At 45.3% G+C, this 13,120-nt stretch overlaps 1 protein-coding gene across 4 annotated transcripts in view; it reads left to right on the top strand.

Annotated features, from left to right (window-relative positions):
* Zasp52 (Z band alternatively spliced PDZ-motif protein 52) overlaps positions 1-13,120 on the top strand; it is a 100,960-nt gene that overhangs the window by 16,337 nt on the left and 71,503 nt on the right. The window contains exon 1 of one of the 4 annotated variants that reach the window (XM_037413668.2): positions 5,974-6,168. The exons of the other annotated variants lie outside the window; for them this stretch is intronic. Within the exon in view, the coding sequence (XP_037269565.2) occupies positions 6,151-6,168 (18 nt within the window). The 5' untranslated portion in view covers positions 5,974-6,150. Of the gene's footprint in view, positions 1-5,973; positions 6,169-13,120 lie in introns of those variants that run through there. 4 annotated transcript variants of the gene reach the window in all.

The raw sequence follows: 13,120 nt of genomic DNA, 5'->3' as shown, positions 1-13,120 counted from the left end.
TAAACAGCGGCAGACGCCGTCGACGTACTGAGAGGGCTGTATCAACGTCGCGGCACATATAGGTTTCGCCCAGCCCGAAGCTCGCCACTGCCGTCTATGATCAGACGACAAGGGGCACAGCAACTGCACAGCTGCCTCCGAGCACAGCACGTCGGGGAGCCGTGTCTGGAAGCTCGACTGCAGATAATCAATAAGTTTGAACTTATATGCAAATGTCGCGTAATGTTACTAACCTGGAAAAGACCATGCCTCACTGCCGGTAAAATTTGATGTCATATTTATACGGCATGTAGCGAGAAAAACGAAAAAGAAAATTTCGGGTAAGATTTGTGCAGTGGGGATTGGTTTGGGAAGCAGGAGTTGGAGGAATTTTGTTTTTTGCTGCTGAGTCCATGTTCATTGTGATGTGAATGCTCTTGCCCATATGTGAGCGTATTTTTCTCTCTATAACGCACACAGAGGCTTCGTTTCTGTGTTTTTGGATATCAGGACGAACGATATCTCACTCTTGTTGCCGCAGAGCGCTTTAAGCGATTACGGCAGCGCCATTTTTTATTTCTTATTACACGGCAGTGACGACCAAGCTAACGAAGTGCATACGAAGAAATTTCGCTGAATCCGACCGATCTGAAACACTACGTACACGCACTGAGACGAGAACCAACTGCAAAAAAGCCTTGCGGCGTCGTGCGCGTTACCATCCGGCATGTCGTTCACAGAAGCGGCGCGATACGGCGGCCGCCGCCGCAGCGTCCGTAGGAAATGAGACAGCGCGCGGTCGAAGCGGAAACGCGCCCAGAATGCTTATACTATGCGCGCGGACTCGCGTAAATACGCGCCGAGGCAGACGGTACACGGGATCCAGTGCGTCGTGTGGCTATAATGGTCTCTGCACGAGCGACAACAACTCACCACCACCAGGAAACAATCCCTCACTGAAAGAGGGAGATAGATACACATATACACAGGCGAAGCATCCGTGCTTTCGGGAGCTACCGCACGAATGTGAATCACTCCGCAGAAGCCCGAGTGAATAAAAGACCAAGAAAGAGGGAAACAAACCGAAACAGTGCAAAACGAGGAAGTAACCAGCTGCAACTGCGAGGCAACGTCGACGAGGAGGTCGGCGTTTGGGAAAACACGCAGTGGTGAACGCTTGCAGTGAGGACGTTTAGTCGCGGGTGCTGCCACGGTCTCTGCCGCGTGATTTTATACGAAACGGACTTGATCCGAAGGATTTGCGTCTCCGGAAAGTTCAGGCTGTCGCTCTTGCAAGGTGGAATGGGAAACGACGCGTGGCAACCACACGCAGGATTTCCTGTGGAAATAAAGAAAAACGATAATATGAAAGGAAGAACGCACATGGTATGTTCGAAGCGAGCGGAATGGATAAAGAAATGTTGAGAGTACCTCCCTTCTTGAGTTTCTCGTTTATTTCTAAATCAGAGGCAAAAAATAAACAAGCAAAAGCTAAAAGAAATTTTACCTCGCGAATTAAACTGGGTGAGATACGAAGCGAGCTTATAGAATTCGACAAAGTAATGCAGGAGGCAAACTGTGAGATATCTACAGGCTGTATCAGCTCACTTTTCTAACCAAATGTATTTATTTTATTTTGTTATTCATTTAAGGGTTGATATAGAACCTAAAATTTGTCTTCATGGAGGAATATGCCATCATGGACATCTAACACTTATGCAAGGAAGTCTGCGAGCTCCATAACCGCATTTTTCTGGAATGGATACCTGCCCACTGCGGAATGCCAGGCAACGTCCGGGCTGATGACGCTGCTAAAACTAGACAGGATGTTTCAGCAGAAATCGTTGACATACCTTTCTCGAGGCAAGGTGCTGCAACGCTAGTGTTATCACGCGCTTGCTGCCTCTGGAGATACTCTAGCCACCAGTATGGGCCTCAGGACAAGATCTATCCGTCCTGCCACTTCAGTAATCCGCGAGACCTCAGCGGGCAACACTAAGCATGTTTACATCACATCTGAATAAACGTCGCGTATACCAATTACTTCAGGAACAAAATCGGACTGTGATACTCACTAGTGTGTGTCCAATCTAACGTCGTAGAAGATGTGAATCACGTTCTTTTTGAGTGCACGTTATACGCATCACACAGACAGTCCCTGAAGATAGTCTTGAAGCTACAACGGGACACAAACTTGGAGTTGAAAGATATTCTAGGCCCAGGGCAGAACTGCTCCAGTGGATTACATGCCACAAACGCGCTACTGACATTCTTACGGGCCACAGGGCTGAACGAAACGTTGTAAATAGTATAGTGCGTGTGTGTGACTGTATGTTTTATGTGTTTATCACTGTATATATTGTAGTGATCACCCGGTACCTGGAGTAGTATATCAGGTGAAAATCCAGGCAAACTTCTCCAGCTCTCCATCAAAATAATTCTCTCTCTGAGTTCATGAAAAAAGAAGGACTGATGGCCCATTCGCATTATAAGCCAAATGTCCTTTTATTGCACATTTTTTGGTTATTCTCTCGACTTTGGGTACCGCTAGCTCGTACGGCTACATTATACAAGTGCGCCCCGTTACTATACAAATTTGTTCTCCTTTCGTTCCTCTAATCTTGCAGGAATTTGCGCCTGTACGGCCATAAAGCTATCGTGAATTTTCAAAAACGATTATATTTGTGGTTGTAATAGTAAAAATGCACTGAAATGTATAAACGACTATTGTCCGCATGTCATATTTTATTGTATTTTTGGACAGGATAAATCCAATAAAAGGTGACTGTTGTGTATGCGTCTACAGATTGATTGAGCGCTTCGCCTTTGTCAGTAAAGTTAATAAATGCTGAATACATGTCACAAGAAAAACAAAACTAATTTTCTTGAAATGCGACCTTGCTGGGCCGTTCTTAAAAAGACGATGCCTCGTTTCCGAGCAATGTTCGACACATGCTCGACGTATACTTTCGTAATGACGCAGATTTCTTGTGGGGAAAAGGCTGCAGGTGTATTGTTGCCACAGCATTTTGAAGAAACTTCTGTATTGTTTTAAAAAAAACATTATTGCTTGGCATTGAAAATCTGTGAAATAAGCTGCTATTCAGCGTATGCTAGTTAGAAGGGTTGAAACAGTTACACTATTGCGAGTGTACCACGTGACACCATGGTGTCACGTGGTATGTGGCACTGCCAAAATCATTACTAACTGTGCAGCCAATGCAAAACGGCATTGTGTGGTTCCTTGAGAGCGCGAAGGCCCGCTGTACCGAATCTCGGGTTCCAGCTGGTGGAAATTTCAACGACACCTTGAAAGCATGTGCTGAGTGGCTTGCTTACACAAGATGGCCTGAAGATGGCTTAAAGATGATCAATTTTCACGGTGGCTTTTTCATGTTAGGCTTTCTTTCGGCGCGAAACCCGCAAAGCTGAGTTAACGTTCGTGTCATCATGTAGTGGACAGCGGATTTGGTGTGGTATACTGTAGCTGTTATAGTTTGAGATTTACACGTTTCAATATTGCTCGTTGGTTTGCTCGAAGTCATGCCACGCTATACATTGATGACAACTGACACACAGAGAGGTGATTGTTAATTATCGCATAAAAAGTGAAAGTCGACAAACAGCTGAATCATTATATAAGCTAGGATTAAATGAAGGTGATTTTGCATTTTTCAGCCTTTTTTGAAGTCTCAACTTTAATGTCACATCTTTCTTTCTTTTTGTCTTTTTTATTTTTAAGTTAAATTTTTGTTTTTTTTTACTTTCAATGCTTCCATTGGGGTTTATTTTGGTAAAAACATTATTGGACACCAACTCAATTGCGAAATGCGTGTAGAAGAGTTCTGAGAAGCTACTACCTTCGAAAAAATCTGTATAGAAACTGGCCGCTGCTAAGGACTAAGAGAGCCTTAAAGATCAAAACACCTATAGATAGCCGGCAAACAAAGTTTAAACTAGTTGAAGATCAGCACACAAGTACAATACTCTTGCACTAAGGTTAAACTACTGAGCTTCAATACCCACGTATAAAACTGTTTTTTTTTTTTCAATTTCGCTAAGGTAAAGCAACCTACCAGTTGTGCGTTTTCTGGTCATGTAATGAGTTGTGGATGCTTTCTCAGAAACACAAAGCGGACAAGAATTAACAGACACCATCGCGTCTGGAGCCCATGCTTACGCAAGTGAATGTAAATGTACTGAATTATCTGCAAATAGAGCTTGGGAGTGCTCGTATGGACAATTACGGTTCGCTTAAAAAAAGAAAAAAAAAACATATGTGCGTCCTTTACATAGGCTTTGCGATGGTATCATGAGCTCTCCTTCTTCATAGACAATGATACACAATGATACAGAGGGAGTGTAAGCTTTTTCACTACATACCGCAGCCTACTTTGGCCACGAAACCTGTCCAACGCCAATCTGTATCGTTCAGAACAACTTTGATATTGAAGAGCCAGGTTCAGGTAAAAAGGCTTGTCTTAATATATTAAAAAAGGATATTAAAAAAAAAGAAAGTCTGGTGCGCTGTTCGCCAGAAGCACTTCGCTCGCACCTCGACAAAGTAGTTGATTCGAAGAAAAATGTACGGGCGACATGAAAACTTCGTATAGTTATTCCTCCATAGTACATGAGAAGAAAGCATTAACCATAGCTGCCCTAATGAAAAAATACACGAAGTCGTTATGTTTAGCAGTAGGTTCAGTCAACTGTAGTTGTGCTCGAATAAGTAATGCATGCCCTGCTTACCTTCACTTGACTGTCAACAGACAAGGAGACCACTCTCGACACCGAGGCATAGAACTTACGCATATTAACATTGAAGTCGGGGCACACAATACGTTACGATTACCTTTAGTAGTGAATTTGGTGTGTATGCACGTGCTGCGGAAGACGCACACAATGTCCTGTTCCGAGTATCACTGTGTCAGAAAATGACCTTTTATTATTTGAGGGGCAAAACTGAAGCGTGTATGTGTGTGTGTTCGGCACAGTAATTAAGCAGCCTCCATGTTTCTCCAGAGACACTAAACGACTTCCAGATGCATGCTCTATCACCTGGCATAATGTTCGTTCCACGGACGTTGACCTGACTTAGTTATAATCGTCAGGCGTTCTACGAGAAAGAGAGGGAGATAGATTGCCAAGGAGGGCTGAAAGTTGGGATATTAGCGTGGTCGCGTGGTGACCGAGCGACTTCGTTAGTTGTCCGAATAGATGCCGGTAGTTCCTTATTGCGCACAATGCAAACACACTTTTTTTACAAGTGATTATATAGCTTTAGGTGGTGTGAACATTGACCTTTAATTTTTATTTCACCGCCAGCCTGACCATTAACTTCAAGAACTACAGCAGTTTTATCGCAGATAAATCTTTCAGGAAAATGAACTAAACAAACAAATAAACAAACAAGCAAGCAAGGAAGCAAACAAACAAACAAATAAACAAAGAAACAAACGCTTTCCTGCAGACTCTGTTTATTCAAGGAGACCATGGTATTGACAAAATTACTGCGTTAGGCATACCTCCTACTCAGTATAACAGCTCCCATGCAGCAAGAATCAAATTGCAGTTTCGTTCCATCTGCGATGAATCGTGCGGCGCTATATGCATATGCGCGAGTGCTCGTGGCCTTGCTCCACGAGCCACCTGCGGAACGAGAGGGAAATTCACAGGTGGCCGGCGCAGCTGGTTGAATGAGACCGAAACGAAGAGAAAGAGAGAGTCGAACGATATCGTACTTGGCGCGCCTACGCGCCGCACGTGCAGGCGCCGCGGGCGTGGTACGCGGCTGAAAACGTGCATTTTTCGAGCACGGGCTTCCAGTATTGCGATTTTAAATTAACACATTACGGCGTTGCGAGTGCGCGGGTCGGAGCGAGGCCGTGTCACGCGGCAAGGAGCCGCCGCTCGGATTGAGCCGCGCGAGCTGTCGAACTCAACGCCGAAAGGGCCGCGACATCCCGCTGCTCGGCTGTGAATGACGCCGCGGCACAGCCAAGGCCGCCATGCAAATGAAGGCGCTGATAGGACGACGCCCGACTCGATGACGCGCTCCGCTTCTTCGTCGCGCTGTCTGCGACGAAGTGCGCGTCTCGTGCCCTGTTGCATGGATGTAGCGTTCACTCGGCTTGGTCCTGAAGGCGCAGCGAACCCTCCGCAAAGATCAACATGGACGGTGGCGACACGGTAAGTTATGGGAACGAATTCTACAATTTGCTAGGCTGCAGTGTCACTCACTGCGGTGCGCTGCAAAAACAGTGTTAAGCTTTCAGACGCCACGCTATATATATCTTCGAGTTGAAGACTGCATCTTTTTATGGTTACGGGTAGTATTGCACTGGCTTACCGTTTGCTTGGACTCTTAATTTGGGTCATCACTGTTGCTGCTGATTGCAATTTATTTTATTAAAAAGTGCAATGTTCTAGAGCAAACCTCCGCTAACTTTAGGCAGCAGTTATAGTTTCACATTCGGACGCACAGACGTAAACCCGCGCACACTTACTCCTTGCAGACTCCCAAGTTTTCTTATAGTCTTTGCCTGCAAAGTGAAACGGTTCTGGCTGTGAATCCTACGGAAGTAATAGAACTTCCATTTTTAGACGTGCTCTCTAAATTAAAACTGGCAGAGTGCAAAAAAAAAAGGAATTCCATTCTGAACTTTCTCATCTCACTGTTGGACTTTTTTCGACAGATGAAGCCGTCTTAATTAGGTTCACCGAAAGTGTCCTGATTAGAAGACAGGAGCTCGTAGAAAAGCGTGGGCGCCTTTGCCGAAGCTTGCTCGAGGAGGGTCAGCGCACCTATATGTAGCCCCTTAAGCGGCCGCTGAGTACATACCTTTTTTTGGCAGAAAAAAAAAAGTGCAGTCGTGTCTGTGACACCGTGAAACTTCCAAGGTGAATAACTGCTGGCAAAGTGGGAACGCTTAGAAAGAACCTAAAAAAAGAAACATAGTCAATTGCGCAGGGAACACAATCAAATGGTAAATGAATTCACTCATCATTGGATGCTTTAATAAAACTTTTTACTTTCGTGAGTGAAGTATGAGAAGAATGTATGAATCGTATGCATGCTTCTTACTCTGCGCAACTAAAAGCGCGCAAAGGTTTGCTTACTGAGAGTGGGCCTGTCGTCGTACAGGCTATTGTAACGAACGCTTCATCCGACACACTTCAGCATCGCTGTAAAGGCTGCAAGGTACGCGCACAGCCTTGCGCGTTAACTCACCCGCTTAAATGACTTTGTGTGGCTGAAAACGCACATCGCATGCAGTGCCTGCACATTGTTGTTTCGCGAACTGTTATCATAAAATCCGAACGGCGTCATCGCAAGGCAGAGAAGCTAGAGCCCAGTTTCCATAATTTTCAATGTATACATATGATTGCCATAGGCATGTTTCCTTCAGCTGTTCCTTTTGTTATGTAAAGTTCAATACACTGCTGAGACTGCAGGCTACATGATGCAGGAATGATAAGCGAGCTATATGGGTAGAGCACATTCATTTTCGGAGCTTGTTTAAATATGAAAAGATATACGAAAAACAGAGGCAAGATAGTACAAAACACGTGCACGCGTTGCAAACACGTTGTTTGTTTCACGTTAGAAATCAGGAAAGATAGTGCATACCTCCGTATCACTATTGAAGTGCGCTCGAATTCATCAGTCCGTGTAGCGTTTTTCCATCTCTGTAAAATGCTCCCTGCCGTTATTCAACGTACGAGCGTCGTGCACGTCTTCAGAAATATCTTCAGTGTACTTCTATCTATTTCAGTTCTCTTTCTCCGGATGTTTAGCTTATGAGTCGCCGTGAAGCCGACCAAGCATTGTATGAGCCGGGACAAGTGAGATGGCCTCTTTACCACATCATGTATAACAAGGCTTCAGAAGGATGGGTTGTTGGAAGAGCTGGTAATTCATCAGGAAGTGGTGAGGCACAACAAGAAAACTATGTGTAGCACGAGAAAAACGTTCGCACTGCGTTGCGCATACTTCTTTCACCCGTTAGTGTCCCCATTCACGCTTCGCCCCTTCATAACAAGAGAACCAAAATACGAAAAAAAAATATTGCCCACCAAGGGAGTACAGATCCCTTATCCTGCAATGAACCAACTCGTTCAAAAATAAGTTCCGATGAAACATTGTCCATTGAAGCATATATAAGACAAAACATAGTACAACACATGCCAGGATTTTCGAATGAGTGACTGCGACTTAGCCTTGCAAGTACTTGAAAAATGCCGCATGGAGGTAGCGCTGCTGCAGAAATTTCTCATCCGAGCACGAGACTGCGCCGCGCGCAGCGGTCGCGAGCAAGGCGTTGCGCAACGTCCACATCACGGCCACAGGTATACGCGCGCGTGCGTGCTCCGGATGCACAAGCCCCCGGTGGACCACCGGCAGAGCCTGGGAGAGCACGCCGACACCAATTAGCTTGGCCATCTGGGTCACTCAAGTCGTGCAAATCACTTCATTAGTCGAACAGCCTGCGTGCACTCCATCTCTTTTTTCCCTTCTATATATCCATTATTTCGCGCAACCAGAAGCTTAAAAAGAACAGAAGAAAAGACGGTTTTCTGGAGGACAGAAGACGAAAGCCTCCCTCCACAAGGGATAGCTGCTTCCTGAACCCCCGGTGTAGCAGTTGCTGATATAGAGAATGATGTCAACTAGTCGTAAAAATTTGCTACTCATTGTTGCTGGCTCACACGTTCTGGTTCGTTCGTTCATCTTTAAGGTTTCTGGCAACAGTGGGCACGTGCTGTTACCATTAACACAGTGGGTTGCCCACATTTGCTCCACGGAGTGAAACGATAAGTGTTCTCGGGAGTAAATTCTGTCATAGGAGGTGTATCAGCGGATAGGTACGTAATGGAGAATCAGAAGATAAAAAAAAAAAAAAACGTCAGTTATTTGGAAAGAAGTAATGATAGAAAGGGCGAAGAAATTAGAGAGCTATGAAAAAAATCATTTCTTCCCGCATGAAATACACATATATAAGACTTCCTTTATAGAGTTTATTCATGCATTTCTTTATTTTTAGTGCAACTGAGTCAGTGGCGTAGCCAGAGGGCGGAACACCAGGCCTGTGCCCCCTCCCTCACCCCCCCAAAATTTTTCCGCCACGGCATACAGAGTGCTCAATGACAATAATTAAGGGGAGCTCCTCTCCCTCCCGAAAAAAAAAATATGCCTATGCCCCTCGTCTGAGTGTACTGTGGTTCTTTGTTAACGCTTTGCTGCTTCGAACCTTGTCGTGCTGACAAGGACCTTAGTTGCAGCGAATGATTTTGATAGGGACACCTCGCGTCATTCGAAACTCTGCTTCAAATGTATGATGATGGTGAGAATAGTGGTGCTACCGGCAGTAGCGCCAATATACGGGCTGACAGTTCAACTTCCAATACCACCTGTGGCGCCAAACTTCTTCCTTTTGTTTGTCTTTGTACAATGAATACTCGTGGTGCATTAGAATGAGCTCCATCTGCTGTGATTTAGTAAAGAGCTACTGTGTGCGGCCAACTAGTCTTAGATACAGAATTTAAGCAGTGTCGTTTCACGTATTATTGGTCTCCTTTTATTTTCGTTTTTTGTAACATCTTCTATCAGCTTTTATTTCTCTAACCCCCTCCTCCAGCACAGTGTAGCCAGCCGGTCTGAGAACTGAAAAACCTCCCCGTCCTCTCATTTTTCTCTTCCTCCTCCTCCTCCTCCTCCTCCTCCCCCTCCTCCTCCTCCTCCTCCTCCTCGCTTTCGGAATGTTCAAAGATAGTGAGCATAACGACCATGTGAAACGCCATGCCCATACAATGGGTTTCTTTTTCTTATTAATCACTTAATTATCATTAAAGTAAAAGCATCAAATCGATTCGGTCCCACGGTGGTTGGATAGAGGTGGGTGCGCACTTGAAAAGCTGACCAGCCTTTTTCCACAATAGGCGCGACAAAACAAAAAAAGCAGGCGGCCCGGCCGTGAGGCCGATCGGCCCTCTGAAAACAAAGAAAGCAGAACTATCGCCACACAAGGCCGGCCGCCCGTAATGCACGAGGCGCGCATATACTTCGGCGCCAAGCTGTGGCACACGGCACTCTCGTAACTAGGGCACCGCACTCACGTTAGTATACTCTGATCACCCCGGCCGCGCACTCGGTTGCAGAGGAGGGTCGCATGCCGGGACTTTCTTTATCCTACCGAACACGCTGCTGCCGCCAAAGGTAGGAGTTGCACGTAAGTGAGTATACAGGCTGATAGCGTCATTCGTCTTCCAATTAACACGTCCGTATACCGAAACCTGCAAGGGCCAGTGCTGCCGCCGACAACGCACGCGTCGCAAAAAAAAAAAAAAAAAAAAAAACGCGTTGTGCTATCGGTACGAATCGCGCCGTTCTTCGTGGCGCCAGCCGGCCCGCCTTAAATCTCGGCATTGCAGCTGGCTGCCAACCAGTCTCAATGGAAGAAAAATGCGCCACAGGAAAGGGTTACAGCGCGTACGTACCCGCGGTTACTACACGTAACCGAGAAAAGGGCGACTCTTTTCACCCGTGTTACGCAACCACTCCCGACACATTTCGAGGTTTGTACGGACGTGTAACCACGCCAAAGTGACAAATGATGGCTTCTGGGAAACGTGTTACAAGGCGTGAGTGGATTGAAGCACTCGGAGAAAGTTGCAGTAACACGGTTCATTTCTGTGTCAGATTATCTCGCTTTTTTCTTAGTCCAGTTTTTTATTGTCGGGCCACTGAACCACCCACAAAAAATGAGACTGGACGATGCATACTAGTAGTCGTGCGGTGCTTTCGATGTTAAAGCAGCGAGCCACATTCTCCCTCGCTATTAGGATTTATTGCTCCAACACATTTGCAAGTTGTACTGCATTATATGCATTGTGTTGGTTACAACATATATGCTATTATGCGCACAAGCAGGTACCTATATATTTTGAAAGTTGCTCATTAAAGACCAGTGCAAAGTTTTTAGCCTTCAGCATGGGAAAAACATGACAAAAAATCATATACACTACACCACCTGTTGCATCTAGCAAAATTCATTGTCGTCATCCTTCAATAGCAAGTGGTATCGTGAAACGAAATTTCAAATTATTAAAGCTGTCATGAAGATTGTTGTAATGAAGTTCAATAGTCACGAATATTCAAACGTTGAATCTTCCGCCGGAAGTTATTAGCAGACATGAAGTGCACGTTGCTGCATAAATTATAAGTGCGCTGATGTTTCTTCATAGGATAAAATTTGTTCACCTTTTCAAGCAATTGTGAGTGCTTCTGAACGTTTGCTGCACGTGTGTGGAATGGCTTCGCAAAACAAAGCGTCCTTACCTTAGGTCTTTTCCTTATCAAGCACGTTTCCATGAACTTGTTATGATAACGAGATCCAGGTAACTTATACTGTTAAGATGACCTTGTTTGAATAAAAATTAACAGCGTGCACAACGTCGGTGCGTTCTATTTATGTTTGCGTTAAAGGTATCATGCGATCACTGATGGTATTCACAGTTGGGTGCGAGTGGTATGCCTACTGTACTGTATGTACAAAGAAAAGAAAGAAAACCATTCATTATAACTCACTCACTGCACCCTCTGTAGTATAGTGAACTACGCTAAGTATTTCATATTATTTATGCGTAACCTCGCCAGGTGGCTGGAAGAGTCTTAAAGGGAAAATTAAAAGCCACTCAGTGGCTTTCGATTTTCAATTCAAACACAGTGTTTGAGAATATGTCACCCATTTGCTCCTTGAATTACAAACTCTTGGTTGTCAAGGTTTCTTTTCATAACTAAGCACACGGAATGGTAAACAGCGTCAGGAGGTCCAAACAGGGAGCGTTGGGAGCCATCAAATTCACTCGCCAATTAACGTATTGCTTATGATTTTCTTGAAGTTTTATCAAGCAGGATAAGAAAAAGAAAAAAAGAAGCAAGAAAGTATGGCTGCCAGACGAGTTCTCTGAAGAAACCATTCCTCGATGTCTGATATCCATATGAAGTTTCAATGCTCACAAGCTGACAGAAAGATTCCGTCACTTTCGTGAAAGTTCCGTGAATTTTTCACTCTCAAACCACCAAACTTTTAGAGAAGATTGTAAGAAAACAAAACTTTTTTTTTTTTTTGTCGATACTAGCACAGGTCTTCAAGGCCGAACATTAGTCGCATCTCTAGAAAGCTCTAAACAAAATAAAGAAGAAAGGCCAACGAAGGCAAGTTTTCAGAGAAGAGACTCGGCCCGTTGATCGGGAGGTGTCAGGCGCCCTGTTGAAACGCATCGCGCTTGAGTGAGTCAGACAGGGCCGTCAATTGTGAGGCGGGAGCGATTCGCATCGCGCGTTAACGACGACGTGATGCATGGGTCACACCTGGCTGGCAACCTTGGACTTGCAAAGAGCCGCATTACACGCATGGGCGGACTTCAGCAGCGGCGACCACCCGCGCGTCCGCACCGGCTTTTGCAGCGCGGCGGCGCAGGAAGAGATTCATGAAAGGGAATATCTAATCGCTGTCCTACGCTCCGTTAAGGAAGGGAAGAACAAAAGAAAGTAACACAAAGATGTTGCTACTAGAAGAGTCTGTATCACGCGCAGGCGCACCAGCGAATAATGAGACAATGACACACACGCACGAAGCTGTATAAGCACACATATGTTGCAAAGAAAGAACCACTTAGGACTTCATTTCCTTATACTTGCGTGTTGAATGCTTGATGATTGATTTGTGGGGTTTAACGTCTCAAAAACACTATATGATTATGAGAGACGCCGTAGTGGAGGGCTCCGGAAATTTCGACCACCTGGGGTTCTTTAACGTGCACCAAAATCTGAGCACACGGGCCTACAACGTTTCCGCCTCCATCGGAAATGCAGCCGCCGCAGCCGGGATTCGATCCCGCGACCTGCGGGTCAGCAGCCGAGTACCTTAGCCACTAGACCACCGCGGCGGGGCGCGTGTTGAATGCTTGTGGTCTCTTTGGGGTTGGAATACACTACAGTGTCTTTTTGTTTTGTCAAGCAGTTTTAGATTCTCCAGGTTACTGACGACCAATTATCCACTCGGATCAAACTGGAGATTAGAAAAAAGCGTGAATTAGAAAAAGCGTGATAGTATCATTTATGTCACTTTTTCCACTA

Source organism: Rhipicephalus microplus, chromosome X (assembly GCF_043290135.1).
Source record: "Rhipicephalus microplus isolate Deutch F79 chromosome X, USDA_Rmic, whole genome shotgun sequence".
NCBI lineage: Eukaryota > Metazoa > Arthropoda > Arachnida > Ixodida > Ixodidae > Rhipicephalus > Rhipicephalus microplus.
The sequence above is the reverse complement of the archived record's forward strand: the minus strand, read 5'-3'. Positions and strand labels throughout refer to the sequence as shown.